The 20773-nt window shown below is 39.4% G+C and overlaps 1 protein-coding gene across 1 annotated transcript in view; it reads left to right on the top strand.

Moving 5' to 3' along the window:
* Syne1 (spectrin repeat containing nuclear envelope protein 1) overlaps positions 1 to 20773 on the top strand; it is a 385765-nt gene that overhangs the window by 128797 nt on the left and 236195 nt on the right. Inside the window, exons 26-34 of the mRNA XM_042700560.1 lie at positions 450 to 558; positions 3368 to 3532; positions 4674 to 4841; positions 6522 to 6692; positions 7376 to 7516; positions 10718 to 10878; positions 13595 to 13745; positions 16682 to 16909; positions 17610 to 17708. Of these exons, the coding sequence (XP_042556494.1) occupies positions 450 to 558; positions 3368 to 3532; positions 4674 to 4841; positions 6522 to 6692; positions 7376 to 7516; positions 10718 to 10878; positions 13595 to 13745; positions 16682 to 16909; positions 17610 to 17708 (1393 nt within the window). The remainder of the gene's footprint in view (positions 1 to 449; positions 559 to 3367; positions 3533 to 4673; positions 4842 to 6521; positions 6693 to 7375; positions 7517 to 10717; positions 10879 to 13594; positions 13746 to 16681; positions 16910 to 17609; positions 17709 to 20773) is intronic.

The following is a 20773-nucleotide window of genomic DNA, read 5'->3' as shown; positions in this document are numbered from 1 at the left end:
CCAGGTGCTCAGGAGGCTTTGAGACACAGCTTTGTCCTGATCTTGAGCTCCTCCAACTTTTGGAGCTCATGGGGGGTCCCCACCGCTGTCCAGATCTTTTTCGTTTTTGATTGTGGGGCTGAACTCTGGGCCTGGGCACTGTCCCTCTGCTCTTCAGCTCAAGGCTAGTGCCCTACCACTTGAGCCATGGTACCACTTCTGGCTTTTTCTGCTTATGTGGTGCTGAGGAATCGAACCCAGGGCCTTGTGCATGCTAGGCAAGCGCTCTACCACTGAGCCACCTTCCCAGCCCCCTGTCCAGATCTTGATGTTAAAAGTTTTCAGAAAGTTTGCTAACTTGTGTGATAGTCAATTGTTTCATTTCTGTCAATGAATTCGCAATAGAGAACATATTCTACCCTGCTGATCATTTTCTCCTTTGACTAAGAAGAGGTTTTGTGTTCTTTCAGATTTTCTGAGTTGTCGTCTTGGACATCTGCCAGGGAGAGCCAGTTGAAGGGAATCAAGAATCAGGCTATCAACACTGCCAACCACAGCGAGGTCAAGCGTGCCGTGGATGTAAGTTCTAGCCCCTGTTTTTCCAGAGGAAAAATTTCTAGTGAGAAAAATAAATAAATACTTAGTGTTAGACAATGTCCCTAGTGCTTCTCTTTCTCCTTTGGAAACATTCCTGAGGCTTCTGAGCCCTTTCTTAACGATTACTGTGGAGAACTGTGGGTTCTTTTCCTATTGAATCTTGGATAGCAAATCAACTTTGATATTTAGCCAGGCTCCGTGGTACCTCTTTGTTCATCGTGAGTGACTGGGCAAATACTGAGCGGAAAAATTACTTGCATGGGTGGAGAAGCCCATGGAGACTTAAGAATTGTTACAGAAAACAAGGACATTGAACAATACATTTTTACTCATGCAAATGACAGGACAAAGAAAGAGTGCAAAAGTGGACAAGGTAGAGCCCTTATGAGGTAGAGACAGAGCGTGTCCTCTTGGTCATGTTCAGCCTGGACAGATCCATTTCATCCCTACTTGGCAAGAATACAGCTACAGAGAAACCCAGCCAGAAAGCCAGGCAGAGCCTCAGGTCTGAACACAGTTTGGGTTCTGGGAATGGCATGGGGCAGGTCTCTCCCTCTTAGCTTGCCCTTTCTATGTATTTTGAGTATTCTGCATGTTAAACTCTTGCAAGTCATGTAGTTGTTGCTAAGAAAAATGTGTTTCCTTTCTTTTTCTGCTCTCTGAGTGCTGTTTTTTATTATCTGATTATAATCATGTCACATGCAGGAGGGGCTTACCAGTACACACACAGCAAAAGAGAGTGTAGAATGCAGGCTGCACAATATTCTATCTATCTATCTATCTATCTATCTATCTATCTATCTATCTATCTATCTCCATCTATCTATATGAAAGCAGGTGGCTTGAGGGGATGGGGAGTTGGGGGAAAATAGGGGAGAATGCTGAAAGGGGTGATATCGAGCAACGTGCAATGCCCTCAGACTGACTCAGGAATTGAAACCCTACTTAAGGATAATTTTAAAAATAGAATACAGAGGCCATGTGCTTTTGGAACTAGCCATCTCCAGATGATTTGCACTCCACTCCACTGTACTACACTACAGTGCACTGTACTATACTATATTACACTGTAGTGCTCTGCACTACACTACACAGCACTGTGCTACAGTGCTGTATACCGTACTACATGCCAGAGTACTGTACCACACTGTACTGCACTACACTGAACTGCATTGTACTACACGACACTGCACTCCAGTATACTGCACTGTACCACGCTACAGAACACTGCACTGCACTGGACTGCTCCACACTGCGCTATACTACATTGTACTACACAGTACTACGGAGCACTACACTACCCTGCCCTCTAGTACACTACACTGCTGTACACTACAGAGCAGCCCCAGAGCTGGTGTTGGAGGGATGGGCTGTGCCACTTACCATGCCCTTGTCACTAAGCCTCAAGTCAAAGGCACTGGAGGCTTTACCGTGATTTCTTTGACTGGTAAACATGCCCTACCTCGATTACCCTATTTATGCATCTTAAAATGTAGGGTATGGACTTGTAAAGCTAGCAAAAATGGGGTATTAAATGTGACTTAACTTTAAGTTAAAATGTGACTTGACTTTCAAATGACCCTCTAGTGTATCCATAATAATATTCAACAAGTAAACTCTTCAATAAAGGAAACACCTAACAACCACCACCACCAAGGCGATCATTTCTCCTTCCAGCTCACAAAGACTCAAAACGCTGTGTGTGGGATTCATAATTCCTAATTTAGCATCTCGTTTTCTGTTTTGGTATTGTTAGAAGCATCTTTGTAGAAACAAGGGAATCTCTGTAAATATCTAACCCATCTACTTGTGAAGGTGAGCTTTCGTTCAGTGTAGACTGAAATGATTTTTGCTCATCAGGTATGGTCACCATTTCTTTCTGGATTTGGTGAGTTTTGCTAAAGACACATGCAAAAAAGCAAAATAAACGAGTACTTTACTGCTCTTTGAATAACTGGTAGTTTTTGTTGTTGTTGTTGTTGTTTATTGTGAAAATACTGTACAGAGGGGTTACAATTACATGGGCAAGATAATGAGTACATTTCTTTTTTTTGGGGGGGGGGTCCAGTCGTGGGACCTGAACTCTGGGCCTGGGCGCTGTCCCTTAGCTCTTCAGCTCAAGGCTAGCGCTCTACCACTTGAGCCACAGCGCCACTTCCGGCTTTTTTCTTTTTGCTTATGTGGTGCTGAGGAATTGAACCCAAGGCCTCAGGCATGCAAGGCAAGCGCTCTATCACTGAGCCACCTTCCCAGCCCATGAGTACATTTCTTATTAAGCATTGTAGCCTCCTCCTTTGTTTCCCCTTCCCATCCCAAAGTTGTAAAGTTCGTTTTCCACATAAAGACTTGTCTCATTGTTACAGTGGGTCCACCTGTATCCCTATTTAAACGATTTGTTTTTTCCCTTCCCCTCCACAAATTATAACAACATCAAATACAGTGAAAGCAGGGGTATTCCATGGGGGAAGGGACATACAAAGCAACAAAGAAATCATCTTATAAATGTGCTAGAAAGAATCACATAAAAGAAAAAAACATTTGAATACATATCTTAGGGTTCATTTCCCTAACATCAACTTATTTGACCTTTTCTGCTTGACTCAGACATATACTAGTTATTGCAAATAAGGGAAACCATGGGACCTATGTTCCTATATTAAGTGAAGTAAGCCAGGCCCAACTAGTAGTTTTTGTCTCTTCGCAAACCTTCTTGGGTTGAGTTCTTTCTTGCTGGGAAGTTAAGATTTGCAATTGCACTTCATTGTTAATCAAAAATGTTCTTTCACTTCAGGAGATCAGAAATGATGTTAGCAAAAGAGGCGAAGCTCTTAGCTGGCTGAAAGGCAGACTTAAAGTTTTGATTGAAGTTTCTTCTGAGAAGGAAGCCCAAACCCAAGGAGATGAGCTGGCAAAGTTATCTAGCGCCTTCAAGACACTGCTCACTTTGCTTTCAGAGGTACTTGAATTTCTTACTCTAAGACACTTTGGGGCCAGAAGTCCAGGCAACTGTCTTTGTTTTCCTTGTAGGTTAGCAAGTTGTTTTATAAACGAAATGTAGTTGAAACAATAGTTACTTATATGAAGGTAGTTAGGAATGATAAATAGAGGGTGAATTATGGAGATGCTATTATGGGATGTGTTACTTCAGGTTGATAAGTGGTATCTGAAGTCCAAAACTGACCAGTATACATTTAATTTAATTTAATGTATTTTATGGTTTCTTTTACTTACCTTATTTTACTTACCTTATTGCTATCCTGTCAAAGTTGCTTTAAGGTCCATAAAGGGTAAGAAAAAGGCTTGAAGAGTCAGATAAATGTAGGGCCAGAGTTTAAATCTGATACTCAATTTTCTATATAACCTTGAGCTTATTTGATAGTTTTGAGCTCTAGCTATGACACATGTTTATATAGGCATACACATTGACCTTCAACTTGTGCCTAATTTGGGTTAGTATACTTTTTTGCTACTTTATCACTAGTAAAAACAAACAGTGTAAAAGACAAGCCTTCTGTCTTCTGTTTAAATATAGATTTATATAAGAAGATGGGTTTGGTAGTTATACCTGTCTTGCCAATAATCCATTTCATCTCTAAGTTAATGGATTTAAATTGTCCAATGCAACAGCAAAAAAGACTCCAATGTATGTTCACCATCACCATAACAAAAAGTCATTTCTTCCAACAATGCTGCTGACTTTAAGTTAAACAATGAATAAGTTCTGGAGATCTAACACACAATATGGAGATTGTAGTTCATAAGTCAATTTGGCACACTTGAAATTTTCTTTTGAAAAGGTTAGACAGTACTCTTGCACACACACACTCACACACACACACACACACACACACACAGTAAACATGATGTGACCGATAGACTAATTAGCTTGATTAGAGAACTCATTTCATAATGTGTGTGTGTGTATATATATATATATATATATATATACATACATATATATGTATATATCAAAACACCACATACCATGCCCCTTACATATGTATATTAATCTGTCAGTTATACCTCAATTTTTAAAAAGATTTACATAAATCTAAGTAAGTCACATCTGGTTTATACTTTTTTTCATGAAAATCTAGGTTGAAAAGATATTAAACAACTTTGGAGACTGTGTTCAATACAAAGAAATTGTGAAGAGCTCCCTGGAGGAATTAATTTCTGGTAGTCAAGAAGTCCAGGAAGAAGCAGAGAAGATTCTGGACACAGAAAACCTGTTTGAAGCTCAGCAGTTACTGCTTCATCACCAGGTAGAATTCCTTCTTTCCTGCACAGCTTGTGTGTGAACATGGTAGTTGGCCAGAAAAAGAAAGATAAAGAACATGTCTGGAATGGGAAGAAGAGATAGAGGGAATGAACTGGTTGAATGGGTCAAAGAACTTGATACTTTATTTTCGCTCTTTCTCTGAAATATTAAATATTTCAGAATATCCTACAAGACAAATTTCCAGACCATCAAAAAGTTCAAAGAATACTGCAGAGGGAAGCAAATGATTTGAAAATCTATATGATACCCGGGCGCCAGTGGCTCACGCCTGTAATCCTAGCTACTCAGGAGGCTGAGATCTGAGGATCACAGTTCAAAGCCAGCAAGGGCAAGAAAGTCTGTGAGACTCTTATCTCCAATAAACCACTACAAAACCGGAAGTGGTGCTGTGGCTCAAGTGGTAGAGTGCTTGCCTTGAGCTGAAGAGCACCCCATGACCAACAAAAAAAAGAAAAGAAAAGAAAAGAAAATCTGTATGAAACTGGCTCAACTGGTCTTTCCATAGCAGCCCAGGAAACCACAGAGGAATTGCTTCATAATTCAGATCACTATTCTCTTGTTATTGAATTAAAATCTTGAGTTTGCTAATGTTGAACACATTTTAGTTTGTAAAGTTGTAACTTACTTGGAGTACCAGATTTCTGGTACTAGAAGTAATGGAAATCCAGTTAATGTTAGTAATAATGTTTATTTTTATTTTTGGTAGTGGAGAAGTAGCCCAGAGTCTCAAGCATGCCATGCACACACTCTATTGAGCTAACATAGCCCCGGTCCTTGATAATAGATAATTTTAATCAATTTATTTTGCAGTTGTCTGATAGTATACACTAAAATATGCCTATAAATGGGATATATTGCTTCACAAACTCACTATAAAGGGAAATACTGAGTGACAAAATTCTAGCCCACTTGATAGCACAATCCTAGCTAATTTGAAGTATCACATAGAAAAGTGCAAGTTGCTTTAACCGTATGTGTAAATTAGCAGCCTCTAGATTTAAAATTTATTTAATATTAGAAAAAAGATCATGAGCTCAGAAATAAATGTTTGAGACAATATTGTTTACAGTCATTTGGAAAATTATTAGTTTTCAGTTTAAGACAAAGAAATATATGCTTCTAGATATTTATATTTTAAAAATTATTTGCATGTTTCTTGGCCCAAATACCTGTGTATACATATGTGCATACTTTATTTTCTTTGAGACAGTTTCCCCCATAATATCTCAGTATATTAACCATTCTAGATAAACCTAGGAAGAAATAAAATTCTCTTAATATTTGCATTTTGTAATCTAGATGATAAAACGAGAGTCTTCAGCAGAAAATAATTATTTTGGAAGGACTCAGGTCAAAGGAATTTTGTTCCCATATTCTTTCTGGAGAATTAAACGTTTTTCTCAAAGCTTCACGCAGCTAAAACACTCAAGACCAATTATTGCCATTATTTAGAAAAATAAAATGTTATAAATAATGCCCACCTTTGAACTAGTGCAGATTCCTCCTTGTTGCTGTTTTGACTGCCAGGTGCAACCTTAACGCACAGTCCAGGCCCACGCTGCATGAGGTGGTACCTCCTCTACTTCTGTCTGTGTGGGTACACGCGGTCCCGCTTAGCTGCGTGGGGAGTAACATTGATTCTCATCTGTTAAACAACTTCCAGCAAAAGACAAAGATGGTCTCAGCCAAGAAGAAAGACCTGAAGGAACAGATGGCGCATGTGCTGCAGGGAGCAGGTGGGCTGGCCGAGCCTGGCCAGGAGGAGCTGAAGAAGCTGGAGAGCACCCTGGCTGGCCTGGAGCAGAGCCGGGAGAGGCAGGAGCGCCGCATCCAGGTAGCGCTGGGCCAAGGCTGGCTCAGTGGAGCCTTGGGTGGTGTGGACTTCCCGGTGGGTCTCCTGACCGCAGGAGCAAATTGTTGTGGTGTTTGATGCTTTGCATGAGTTACTTCTCTGAGTGATCACATCATCAGTCTTATGAGGTGGGTGCTTATGCTTGCCTGAGAAGAGAGAGTGTGAAGGCTTGGTCCCCGGGCACCCGGCCGAGATGAGGGGGAAAGCCAGAATTTCATCCACCCAGGTCTGAATCCAGAAATATGTCATCATTTCATTTCCGCAGGAAGTCAGCCAGCTGCACCTGCAACCTACCCGTATCTCAGAAGTGAGGCTGACATGTTGTAAATAGGTTGTGGAGATTTTGTTGTTCCTACTCTTTTCTCCTTCCCTTCTTTTTTCCCTTTATTATGATTACTTTTGAAGAGATTGGAAGGTGATGTTGTTTTCTTCGTCACTTATCTGTATTTCACTTCATGGCTGATGGAGAAAGCACCTGGCATGCAAGTTCTTCTGTGTTGATAGGAAATTTGCAGAGAGGAGACAAGGATTGTTCTAGTCTGTGTGAATGATGTTCACAGTTTAGGAAATAAATGAAACCGTGGCAGTATTTTATGATACACTTTGCTCATCTGTAATGGTGGGATGTGTTACTTATTTATTTACTTGTTTATTTTCAAATTTAGGTCACCTTAAGGAAATGGGAACGATTTGAGAAAAACAAAGAGACAGTGGTCAGATACCTTTTTCAAACAGGTTCCAGCCATGAACGTTTCCTGAGTTTTAGCAGTTTGGAAAGTTTGTCTTCAGAACTGGAACAGACAAAGGTATATTAACAAAACCCCTCTAGACCCTCATGCTCATTTTTCAGGGGAGAAAACACACACACTATGTCTCCTTTGCTTCTTTTCATTATTTCATTCATTGAATCCATCTCGTTTTTTATTGATGACAGACTCCTTTCAACACACTGGGAAGTAAATGTCATGACTTACATCTCAAGAACTAAGATAAATGTTCTCCAAAATAGCAGGAAGTGGTTAGCCTTATAACAGTGGCAGAGATTAAAAATATATAGATATAATATAAATATATATGTGTATCTGGAGGGTGGGTAAAACTAAGAAAGAAGAATCTGAAAGCAAGAACAAACCGGCATTCCTGGAAAGGGGAATGGAATGGAGGTATCGAAGTGTGAGCCATGAGGATTGTGAGTCTTAAGGCAGAGCAAAAGAACGTGAACTGGTGTGGAAGGGTGGGCGACACTGTGGATTCTGAAGATCTAACCTCCACTCTCAGGCAGCATGGAGTTGGAGCCACTGAATTTTTAAGAATTTTAAGAGAAGAGTCACACCACTAGACACCTTTCTTTTCTTTCTCTTTCTTTCTTTTTCTTTCTTTCTTTCTTTCTCTTCTTCTTTTCTTTCTCTTCTTCTTTTCTTTCTTTCCTTCTTTTCTTTCCTCCCTCCCTCCCTCCCTCCCTCCCTCCCTCCCTCTTTCCCTTTCTTCCTCCCTCCCTCCCTCCCTTCCTTTCTTCTTCTTCTTTTTTTTTTTTTTGGTCAGTCCCGGGGCTTGAACTCTGGGCCTGGGAGCTGTCCCTCAGCTCTTCAGCTCAAGGCAAGCGCTCTACCACTTGAGCCACAGAGCCACCTCTGGTTTTCTGGTGGTTTATCGGAGATAAGAGTCTCACGGACTTCCCTGCCCAGCCTGGCTTTGAACCACAATCCTCAGATCTCAGCCTTGTAAGTAGCTAGGATTACAGGCATGAGCCACTGGCACCCAGCAAAGAGATACATTTCTAAGCAGATGGGATTCAACTAGCAAGTTCTGACCACTAGGCATACAGGGAGTTAAATAAGGGTGGTAGGTGGCAGTCAAGGCTGGGGACCAGAGCACAAGACGGAGTGCTGATGACACTAAGCCAGGCCAACAAACCAGAATTTTGAGGCTGACCAAGATAATGAGGCTAAGAGTAGCTTGGAGGGTGTTGCTGTGGAAAGACGGTGAGAATCACTTCACTCACAGTGAGTTTGAGATTCTAGTGGGGCATCAGAGACTGTGTGAGTAATGTCCTTGCTGTGCTCTACCTGTGAACTCATACACACTGGACACTCGGTGCTGGCCAGGAAATCGGTGTGGAGCATTTAGGGGAGATGCTCGGGCCTTGTGTGTAAAAGGCTCAGGCTTTTGTACCTGTTGCAGGTGGGGGTGGTTAAAAGACTGGGTTTATAGAGAAAGGCGTCTGTCCACGTACAAGAAAGAACCTTGCTTCCGGGCTTTTATTGTGGAACTCCCTCTGTAGAAAGTGGGCCTGGCTGTCTCTTATATGGCTGAGTTTTGTTATTTCTTTGATTATGGTGGACTGAAGGTCTTAATCAAGTTTGAACTCAATGCTCAAGGTCATTGAGATAGAACAGGCCAGAGCTGGGTCACCTCCTGTCGATCTGATGAGATTCAGTCCCTTCCCCATGCATTCTGCCTCTCATGAGTTGTCTGCTTAGGCTCTAGCCATGAGGCCTTGCAAGGTTATTTTGTCCTCCTTAATTGTGTGTTGATGAGCAGCATTCCACTATTTGGATTCCTCTGTGTTGTTTCCCCTACATAGCTCACAGAAGCACTTGCAAACATTTTTTTCTCCATGTTCTGGGTTTTGGGACACATTGTGGGTGGAGTGGGGACACTGTTTTATACTGGTGGTGGTATTCACGGAACTCTGAAGGGAGTACAATGTATGCACACTTCATAGTTGAATTGGCAGACTCTTAAGTTCACATCTGATAATCACCAGTGCTCTTAAGCACAGAGTTGAGTGTTAGGACATTGTCATATTTTAGGATGCTGTCAATCTCTTGGATAAGAAGCTGTGTGTACTTGACTTTAGGCTCCTTGTTGTAGGCTACATAAGTAACACTGATATTTCTATGACCATATTAAATCTTTCAGTCAGGAAATTTGTGCTTTAATTTTTATCTTTTGGGAGGTGCTCTGACTGAAAAACATTTACAAATATTTACGTTAGAGTTCTGTGTTAGCTGTTTGGAAGTGGGATGTTCATCAAAATTTAAACTTCTTGTGAGATTTTCTTTTATTGGAAACAAGACAGTAATCTTTTTATTCAAGATTATCACCGTATGTATCTTTTCCTGTCTTGTAGTCAACATTATTTACCTGACAAAAGTGAAATTACATCTGAATTGTACAATGTATCATGCAAATTAAATTAACTTTTGAATTAAAATCGCTCAGAATTGTTGAAAATCGGTGACTAGAATGACTAAAACCATTTCCCTCAATTTTATATAAAGGACACAAAAAGGATAATTGGTACCTGACAGGTGTAAGGCACTTAGAAATGAATTTGCTAGCAGAATGCTAAGGGTAAAATGCTACGATAAACTTTGCCATCTGAATTTTACAAGGAAAGGACCTGAAAGGAAATTTACCAAAATGGAACATGCAGTAACTAGCAGAGCCAGAATTCTAGCCCAGGATGACTTGTTCCAAATTCACTTTTTTTCAATTATGGAATATGCATACAAAAAATATAAGACGTAATAGCATTATATCTCTTTATCAAACTAAGTCAACTAAGTCTTTTTCAAGATTACTGACTTGGTTAAAGGGATGTTCTTCAAGTAAATAAGCATAGAAATAAGTTAGTGCTATGATCAAAGAACCATTCACTACCGACCATTTCATGAACTGGCCTGTAATAAATAAAAGCATCTGTGTATACGTTAATTATTAGAATGTAGATCAGAATCTTTAAGTGTTCAGCCCCGATAAGAAGCAGTGAAGAAACTAAGAATTTCCAGTGACTAGGAAATAGAGCGGGTTCTGTTTATAAAATAAAAACTATCTAGTTCACCCAGACGAAAGTAGTATCACTGTGTAGAATAGTACCCATCTACACATGTATGGCTTTATCTAGTCATTGATCTTTTCTGGAGGACATTATGCACTCACCAGAGGTCAGAGTGACTGCGTACTGCACGTGCACCTAACAGTTGTGATATCTTTTCTCTCAGGAATTTTCCAAGCGAACAGGAAGTATTGCAGTCCAGGCTGAGAACCTGGTCAAGGAAGCCTCTGAGATTCCCCTGGGTCCCAAGAATAAGCAGCTGCTTCGGCAACAGGCAACGACAATCAAAGAGCAGGTCAAAAAACTAGAAGACACGCTTGAAGAAGAGTATGTGCTCCACAAGTCCTAAGCTTTCTTCTCTGAGATAAAATGTTAATTCCGCCTTTCCTGCATCCTGTATTCAAAACAGTATTTTAAAACTTCAAAGTGTCTGTATACGTCAACATGTTTTGAGGAAGTCACTCAATTCTCAACACAGGAACCCATATCTATGACAGAAAAAGGAGAGGAGGGGAGTGTGGTGTGGTGTTTGCATCTTTAACTGACTGTGTTCATGAGAAAGCCATAATCTATTTAATTCTGTGGCCTTTACAGAGGGACTCTGAAAAGAATCCCAATATTGAATGTTTTTGGCTGTACTATTCTGCTGTCAGCAGTTAGAAAGGAGAGATATTTTGACAGTACAGATTCTAGACCTAAGTACACATCACATAGACCAACTGTCTCCAATCAAAGCTCATGAGCTTATGGATAGTGCCTCAGTATTCCAGTTGTGACCAGTTGATATTTTATTTCCAGAAATTAATTTTAAGGATCTGTCTTGGACCTGAGTACAGTGGTTTATACCTGTAATCCCAGCTACTAGGAGATCAAGATATGGAGGATCATAGTTCTAGACCAGCCTAGATAAAAATTCACAAGATCCTATTTTAGCAGAAAAACTTGGCATCCCAGCTATGTGAGAAGATTTAATAGGAGGATTGCGGTCTAGGCTGGTCCAGATAAAAACCAGGGCCCTATCTCAAAATAACAAGAGAAAAAGGGCTAGAGATGTGGCTCAAGTGGCAAAGCACCTGCCTACCAATTGCAAGACTCTGAATTCAGATCCTGACACAGATATATATATATATATATATATATATATATATATGTTTATATACATATTTATATATATATATTTATTATATATTTACACACACACATATATATATATATATATATATATATATATTTGTTTTGTTTTGTTTTCTGGTGCCATTACAGGGGCTTGAACTCAGGGCCTGGGCACTGTCCCTAGCCTGTTTTGTACAAGGATAGCACCTTATCAGTTGGAACCACATTCCATTTCTGGCTTTTTGGTACTTAATTGGGGATAAGAATCTCACAGACTTTCTTGCCTAGGCTGGCTTTGAACCATGGTCCTCAGATCTCAGTCTACTGAGTAGGGTTACAGGCATGAGCCTGTGCCCTGCTAAAACTCTATTTTTTATACATTTAATTTTTTTATCTTAAAAGCAGAAGTAACTTACTGATAACCAGTTACATGGACATTTATGAGGCCAATATTCTTCAAAATAAATATGGCTAAAATTTCTATTTAGTGACAGATCAAACACAGAGCTTACTATTCTTAAGAAATAAAATATCATTTCTGAGATGGATTTGAAAATGTCAAATCTGTTTTTAATACTGCTAACACCTGGAAGTTAACAGTTGACATTTACCTCAACTTTAAAATTTGTTATTTAAAATACATTATTTACAAAGTTGTGAACTTTGAGAACTTTATTTTAAATATTCTTCCCAATTTATGGAAATAACAAAACTTAGAGTCTATTAGAAAGGAAGCTAGTTCTACTAACAATATCCACTTGAATCTTCATTTTAAACTTTAAAAACTTGCAATATAGGGACTGGAAAGTGGCTCAGTGGTAGAGTGCTTGCCTCACATGCATGAGGCCCTGGGATCAATTCCTCATCACCACATAAACAGAAAAAGCCTTGAAAGTAGCACTGTGGTTCAAGTGGTAGAGCACTAGCCTTGAGCTGAAGAGCTGAGGGACAGTGTCCAGGCCCAGAGTTCAGGCCCCCCGACCAACAACAGAAAAAAGAAAAAGAAAAACTTTCAATATAGTGTAACTTACATTTCGTATACTACTAAGAGCATTGAGCATGGTGGGTATAAATGGAAATGGAAATACTTTGATAATTTGACAATCAATTTGTGCCATAATGCTTTGTTCAATGTCTTCAAGTGCCTTTTGGTAAACAGGGACATTATTAACACAGGCCCTTATCAATTAAACAATATACGGTTAGTTTCTTGGTCTTTTTTTTTTAACTGAAAGCCATATTCAGCTGCTTACATATATAACTAACACAAACTGAGAATCTATTGTTGAAATTTTATTTACTGAATTTGTGACACAAAGTCCAAGTTGTCTCAAAGCAGGGTGCTCATGAACAAGAGCTGGTAGCTTCTTTATTTTAAGAATCAATACCGTAGTACATCCATGAATGGCTAGAAGCAATATAGATTATAACTCAATGCCTAGCTGTAGATAGAAACAGTTCCACCTGCAGCAATTCCTACCGCCAGTCCCCTCTTCATTCGTAAAGATGCACTTGAGAAAAACCATTCCTCTTTTACAGATGTTTTCACAAAGCATCTGTCCTTTATGAGCAGAAGGGGTGTGTTGATGACACAGGACTTAGTAAAAAGCTGGAGTGTATTCTGACATAGTCTATTGAAATAAGTCCTGCTGGTCATGTGCAGGGTTTAATTAGCTCACACTGATTCCAACTGCTCTGGACCAAGTGTAATTTTGCCTTTGTCAAGTGCTCATTCAGTAGCATTTGGAAGACCTGAGTTTGACAAGCTGCTCTGATCAAGTGTGTGTTTTGCTTTCTGTGCACATTGTTCCAACCTTGAAAGAATCCCACCTGTCCTTACTCTCTTTTCACCTGATGGTTTCAGGGGGAAAAATGTGTTGCTGTTCTCTATGACAATCCTGAATTCTTAACTTCATTTGGTTAATTTTAGTATTAAAACCATGGAAATGGTGAAAACCAAGTGGGATCATTTTGGCAGTAATTTTGAGACCTTGTCCATCTGGATATCTGAGAAAGAACACGAACTCAATGCCTTGGAATCCTGGCCATCGCCCATGGACATGCAAATCAGCCACATTAAGGTGACCTGCTCACACATTACATTTCAATCTGTGTCTAGCTTTTAAGGACTCCTTTCCTCCATTTGTATCATCATATCTGGTTTCCAGGTTGGTGGGGCGGGGGGAGTCTTTCATTGCTATGTAGCTCTATGAAAAATAAATTTTCACAAAATACCAAGCTAAGAGGCCTTGACTGATACCGGGTAACTCTTTAGAGATGGAATTCTGTATTAATAGTGTCTTGATTTACACACTGCCAGTCAATGTTGTGTGCAATATCATTAAAATATCATTTTCTGGTTGCATTATTCTTTTCCTTGATTTTGAATTCACCCCCCATGGAATACTCTTTTGATTAATTTATACAACATAAAATACATTCATCAGTTACCGTTGTTTATAAGAACCATTCCAAATGCGTGCCTTGAGTGTTAGTAGTGAGCCCCTTGCCAACCACCAAGAAGAGCTTGAAAATTGGGTTTCTGGTGAAGCCATCAGACTCAGCTCTTTTGTTTCCATGGGTGACCTTGGGGCCTGTGCAGAGATATTCTGATCTGGTAACTCGCCAAGCTCCAACACAACCCACAGAGAGGGTTTAAGAGGGTTTAACAGGGTGGGAAAGAATTGAACTTGGAGTGTCTGTGTTGTTCTTTCTTGGAAACAATTCCTACCACATGTTTTCAGATTTTTAGCCATTCGGGTTTTGTTTTTTTTTAATTCCCTAGCTGGGCTCCTTCCTCATTTATCTTTGGAAGAAGGAAACCCTTTGCCATTTAATTCTATTAAATATCATAAATCACAAGGTGAGGAGACATTTAACATGATGACTCAGAATTTCTAAGTGGGGTGGGAGGGTGCAGTGTTGCATAGCTCGTTATGTACTGTGCAGATTGGTCCTCAGGTTCTTCATCCATCCTGTGCAATCGGGCAGCAGAGGGTGGGTTGTACCAGCCTGCTCATCTCCAGTGGTGTGTGAGGAGAAATGGGGGCCAAACTCCTAAGGAACGGTTGTGGAATAGTTTTGGTCTCTAGATCTTTGAGGGAAGAATTTTAAAACTGGTCTTTTAATTGTCTTTTAAATTCTAAGAAACAGAAGAGATTTAGAAATAGAATAGGAAGAAAGAAAGAAATCCAAGGAAATAACTCCATAGTGTTGTCTCAAAGTATTATTTCAAAAACTAACCAATGCTTTTAAAAATAGTTAGCCCATGCTTTTAAAAATAATTATGCTTTTCAGAAATTCACATAATGTTATTTTAAGCTTTATTCCAAAGCATCTGAAATAGAACAGTGTCCAAACATCATGTCATTGCTATTCTTCAGGAAAATTATGATGGTGTATTGGATTGCTAAATACATAGATGCTCAACTATGGATTTCTTTGCCATCAGATTGTAAATACATTTTAATATGTCCAAAATGACATTGTTAAAAATGATACAAAATATATGAAGTGAATAAGAATATCAAGAAAAAGCTATACATAATAATAATGATTGAATACATAATAATAAATGATTGAATAAGTGTCAATGGAATTTGGCCTAATAAATTCATGTTTACTTTGTAAACACAAAACTGCACTATGGGAAACACGAAAAATATGGAAACATGAAAAGTCTGCTTATCCTAAATCAATTTTAGGATTAAAATTAATGAAGTATTGGCATTGCAGAGAAAATATCATAAAGCTATCTGCATTTATCATGACATGCCATTCCAAATCATTATTGACCAATGAGAAGAGCGTAGGCTAGACTTACCCTCGAGCATCTTTTTCTCTTGGATAGAATTTTTTTTGTGACCTCCATCTAACAGGATGACTGTACAGTTTGTACTTATGAGTTTCTGGACAGCATGTATTAGTCTACAAGCTAAGAATATTGTTCTTAACTAATATTATTTCACTGACATGTCATAAGCATTTAGGATAATTATTAGTGTGTAATAGACCATATATACTTATTGAACTTGTAATTATTCTGAAAAATACAATAAATTCCAAAGATGAAAGATTGTACTAACATTCAGATAACACATACCTATCAGTTATATTACGATAGCCTTCCACAAGAAAAGTTAAATTAAATACATGACAAATACTCTGATGCAGCTTATTTCTCACTACACAGGAGTCTTAAGTATAGTTTTCCCAAGATAACAGGATTATATATTTAACTCCTTGACATCAAAAGTTGATAAGAATTTTGGGACATTGGTTTGGCCAAGTCTTATACAAAACTTCTCCTAATTTTAAGAGATATATTCCACCTACTGCTAAGCACACACATAGATGCTTCATAGCCATTGGTGCTTCTCATCAATTGGCTAATAAGAGGCTCTAATTTAGATGCTCTGCCTCTATATTAAAATGAGGGGATGCAGGCTTTTCCTGGAGAGTTGATGTCCAAGGAAAAAAGTCATGGCTTTCTCCCAGATCAGCAACATCCATATCCCTTGGGATTTGGGCAGATACAACCAGTCCCACCTTAGACATAATTCCTGAGCCCGGGGTATCAGGTCTGTCTGCTTGGAAGCCCTAGGCACAAAGAACATACAGCAAATTTTAAAAGATGGACAATATTAGTATTTTTGTGGGTTCCTGGAACATACATGGCTCTTCCAGGGCAGATGGTGAAAACATTCATTGATAAGGAAAGATCCGTTTAGATCTTTTGTGTCGAGAGAGGCAGGGACACCTTTTTGCTTCTACTACCACAATGCAGCCTTCATCACGCCACATTCTGTGATGTCTGCACGCCTCTCCTTCCCCGGGAAAGGCATTTACACGGTGTGTGTAACTGCTTTACACCCACCCAAGGATATTTAGATGGCAGTTAAGAAAGTTCTCCTGATTGTTTTTCTTTTCCCCCTTTGTGCAGATAATCGTGTTTGTCTTTTCAGGAAAGCCAGCTTGCTCATCCCACTTTTTGGTTTTGTTTGTTTTAAATATTTAGGACATGATTCAGGAAATAGAAAATAAGATCTGCAGCATTACAGGGTTGGAAGAAGAGGTGCAGACTTTTGTTCAGTTTATTACCGCTGGAGAATCTGCTCGAATCAAAGCCAAGTTGACACAGATAAGGAGGCACTGGGAAGAACTCAGAGAGCATGCCCAGTGCCTGGCAGGGACCATCCAGGGGCATTTATCACAGCAGCAGAAGTTCGAAGAGAATCGGAGAAAGGTGAGAATTGGCCTGTGTAAAGCCAGCTTTACATAGCTCACCCTGTGCCTAGAAAGAATGCAGTAGGAAATGATCCACAAAGAGTAAAATAGTGAAAAGACCATTTGCCACTCATCTACCCAGTTGTTAATAATAGATTATGTTCAGTTTGAGTCCATTTTTGTTCTTAGGCATTTTGAGGTATTCCTTAAAAATAATCTTTAAGTAGTTGTACGAAAGGGTTGCCACTTAACAAATCAGTTTATGAATACACTATGCCTTGATCAATGTCACCCCCCACCCCCCACCCCTTCCCTCATTCTTCTTAATTTTGTAGGATGTATATTGGATTCTTGACTTCAGTTTCCTCCTCTTCTCATCTTTATTCATCTATCACTTTCCCTTGACCCCCACCTCCACCTTTTACGAGTAGCTGCTCCCTGGTGTTTTATTTTGCTTTACTTTGTCTTTGTCCAAAAAAAATGACACAATTTGAGTTCTCCCATGAATCTGCTGTATGTCAGTATACATCTGTAGACACTTACATACCACCCACAGGCTGAGTGTTAGTGACAATTTTCCTTTCAAATAATGGTACTGATCGGATTTAATTTTAAAATGCATTTTATCATCACATTGAAAGTTACCCATGAAAAGCAGGTATATTGGATTTTTGCCTTGCTGTGAATTTTCATATGATTGAATATCTTGATTCCTTCAGATCCAGCAATCTGTGACTGAGTTTGATGAGAGACTTGCTGAGCCAATTAAAATATGTTCTTCAGCCACAGAAACATACAAAGTTCTCCAAGAACAGATGGTAAGTGTGTGCGTCAACATTTCTGTTTATTTATCCCCTCAAAAATTGGGTAACTCCTACTTGAAAAGGAAGCAAAGTGAATAATTTTAGACACATAGAAATTGGAGATATTTATGATGTCTGTTGAAGAAATGTGTGGATCAGATGTACTCGCATCATGTAACATACGTAACACAGGAAGTGAGTATATTTTATATTTGTATATAAGCTTTTTGTGTGTTCCAATACTGGGGCTTGAACTCAAGGTGTTGTATTTTCAATTTGTCCATTCAAAGCTGGCACTCAACCACCTGATACACCTAGACGTCCAGTATTTTAGTGGTCAATTGGATGAAAGAGCCTCTCAGATTTGTCTGTTTGGGCTGGTTTTGAACTCAAGCCCTCAAATCTCAGCCTCCTGAGTATCTAGGATTACAGATGTGAGCCACTGATGTCTTGCTACAAACAAACTTGTTATAAATATGTGGTAAAGAGGCATAACATAATTTTCTCTTTTCATTTATTAGAACATGTGATATTTTCAGTTTATAGCTCTAATACATTTTGTCGCTTCCTGCCCATGTCATAAATAACACAATGTGCAAAAAGAGCGAGTAAGGATAGGGCAGATTTTACATGTTAATCCATTGCCTTCCCAGATGCAGTTAGCCTATCATCACTGACCTGTTTTCTGTCTGGACTCTGAATGGGCAGTTACTGCCAGGCTTTGCCAAGACAAGCATTTAGCTCTTTCAGGCTGGGAGGAAGAGCCTAAAGGGAGAATCAAGCTGGGTATTGGTGGCTCATGTCTGCAAGCCTAGCTACTTGGTAGGCTGACATCTGGGGATGTGGTTCCAAGCCAGCCCAGGTGGGAAACTGAGAGTTCATGAGACTCTTATGTCCCATTAACCACTGAAAAGCTGAAAGGGGAGCTATGGCTCAAGTGATAGAGCAACAACCTTAAGCAGTAAAGCTAAGAGATACTGCTCAAACCCCAAGAGCAAACCCTGGTGCTGGCACAAAGAAAAGGAGAATCATACACAGAGAAAAACTAAAGAGAAACATGTTAAATAACCAAGAGAACCATAAATATTGTCACTATTACATGTGCATGCATAAATATTGTCACTATTACATATTACATGCAAAAATGTCCCTTAAGGAGGGAACAGGGCTCCACTGGTAGAAAGCAAAAGATTCATGTTAATGAAAGAATTCTGGTGAAGTCAGTCTCTTTTCTCTGATATTTAGATTACAGAAGAAAATATTTAGAAACAAGTTGTTTTTTTCAGTCTTGATTTTCCCAATCTGTAAAATGGATGCTATTGAAAATGTATCTTGTAAGATTCTTTTGAAGATTGAGCAAGATAACATATGCAATGTGTATAGTAATATGCAAAACATAGTGTCTGCCCTATTCAGAGGCCCATCATTATTGTTAATATTGATCATTATTATTAAATTCCTGACTCCAGCTACTTCAAAGAGAAATATCCATTCTTTGTGATGGATACATTAGCACATTACACCTGCCATTTGCAACTTAAGAAGAGGATTTTAGAGCTGGGCATTGGTGGCTCATGCCTGTAATCCTAGCTACTCAGGAGGCTGAGATCTGAGGATCATGGTTCAAAGCCAACCTGGGCAGAAAAGTCTGTGAGAGTCTGATCGCCAATAAACCACTAGAAAACCAGAAGTGGCGCTGTGGCTTAAGTGACAGAGTGCTCGCCTTGAGCTGAAGAGCGCAGGGACAGCGGCTAGGTCCAGAGTTCAAACCCCATGACTGACAAAAAAAAAAAAAAAAAAGAGGATTTTAAAATACTCATCTGTTTAGTATAAAATGAATCACAGCTTCTACAGATGATCTAATTGATGAGGTTATGCAAAAATATGAGTTTATGAAATGTGAATATGAAGTTACTCAAATGTAGAGCACCACATTTAAAAATTTTTATTTTATTGTAAGGATGCTGTACAGAGGGGTTAGTTACACGAGTAAGTTAATGAGTACATTTCTTTTGAGCATTGTTACCCCCTCATTTCCTCTCCCAGCACATTCTTTTTGGATATGGGCTTGAACTCAGGGCCTGGGTGCTGTTCCTGAGCTTTTTTTTTCTCAAGGCTAGCACTCTACCACTTTGAGCCACAGTGCCACTTCCTTTCTAGCTTTTCTGGTGGTTAATTGGAGATAAGAGTCTCATGGACTTTCCTACCTGGGCTGGCTTCAAACTACATCCTTAGATCTCAGCCTCCTGTGTAGAGAGGATTACAGGCATGAGCCACCAGCACCCAGCCACCCTGAGCTTGCTCAAAGGTATCTGCTTGCTACTTAAGCCACAGTACCACTTTACTTTTTTTGGTAGTTAATTGGAGATAAGAGTCTAGGCTGGTTTGACCTGAGATCCTCAGATCTCAGCCTCCAGAGTAGCTAGGATTACAGGTATGAGCCACCAGCGCCCAGAAGCCCATTCTTAACCAGGGGAAAGTTTCTCGGTCTCACTTCCTCCTTTCTGTCTCTGTGTCTTTACAACACATCATGGCACAAATATCTGTTGCTACCATTGCTGCTTGTTATGTCTGAGGGAAAATATTTTATGACAGTGGATCTCAGAGACAAACCAATCTCACCGTTCATCTTGTGCTTTTGTTAAGAGCAGGTTCCCCTCGCATGGCTTTGCTTTCTGCCAAGTCAGTTATTTGTACTCAACCACAGCTTGACAATATTACATGCTACCATGAGCCCTAGTTTGTGTTGGTAATCCTAACTACTCAGGAGGCTGAGATCTAAGGATCCCAGTTCAAAGCCAGCCAGGGCAGATAAATCTGAGAGAGTCTTATCTCCAAATAATTAGCAAAATAGTGAAACATCAACTAGCCTTCAGTGATAAAGCTAAGAGAGGGCATGAGGCCTAATTTACCCCCCTCCCACACACACCACATTCAGACATATGAAAATTCTAGGAATAACTAATTTGATAATTTGAAATAACTCTGAAATGATTTGAAATAACTGTTACTGTACACAGGATTACAACTGTTCTGTTTTGGTACGGTTGTTATTTTTCTTCCTGTGTCTACTTTGTAAA

Source organism: Dipodomys spectabilis, unplaced genomic scaffold (genome assembly GCF_019054845.1).
Source record: "Dipodomys spectabilis isolate Male_0828 unplaced genomic scaffold, ASM1905484v1 ptg000001l, whole genome shotgun sequence".
Classification (NCBI taxonomy): domain Eukaryota; kingdom Metazoa; phylum Chordata; class Mammalia; order Rodentia; family Heteromyidae; genus Dipodomys; species Dipodomys spectabilis.
This window is presented reverse-complemented; position numbering and strand designations above follow the sequence as displayed.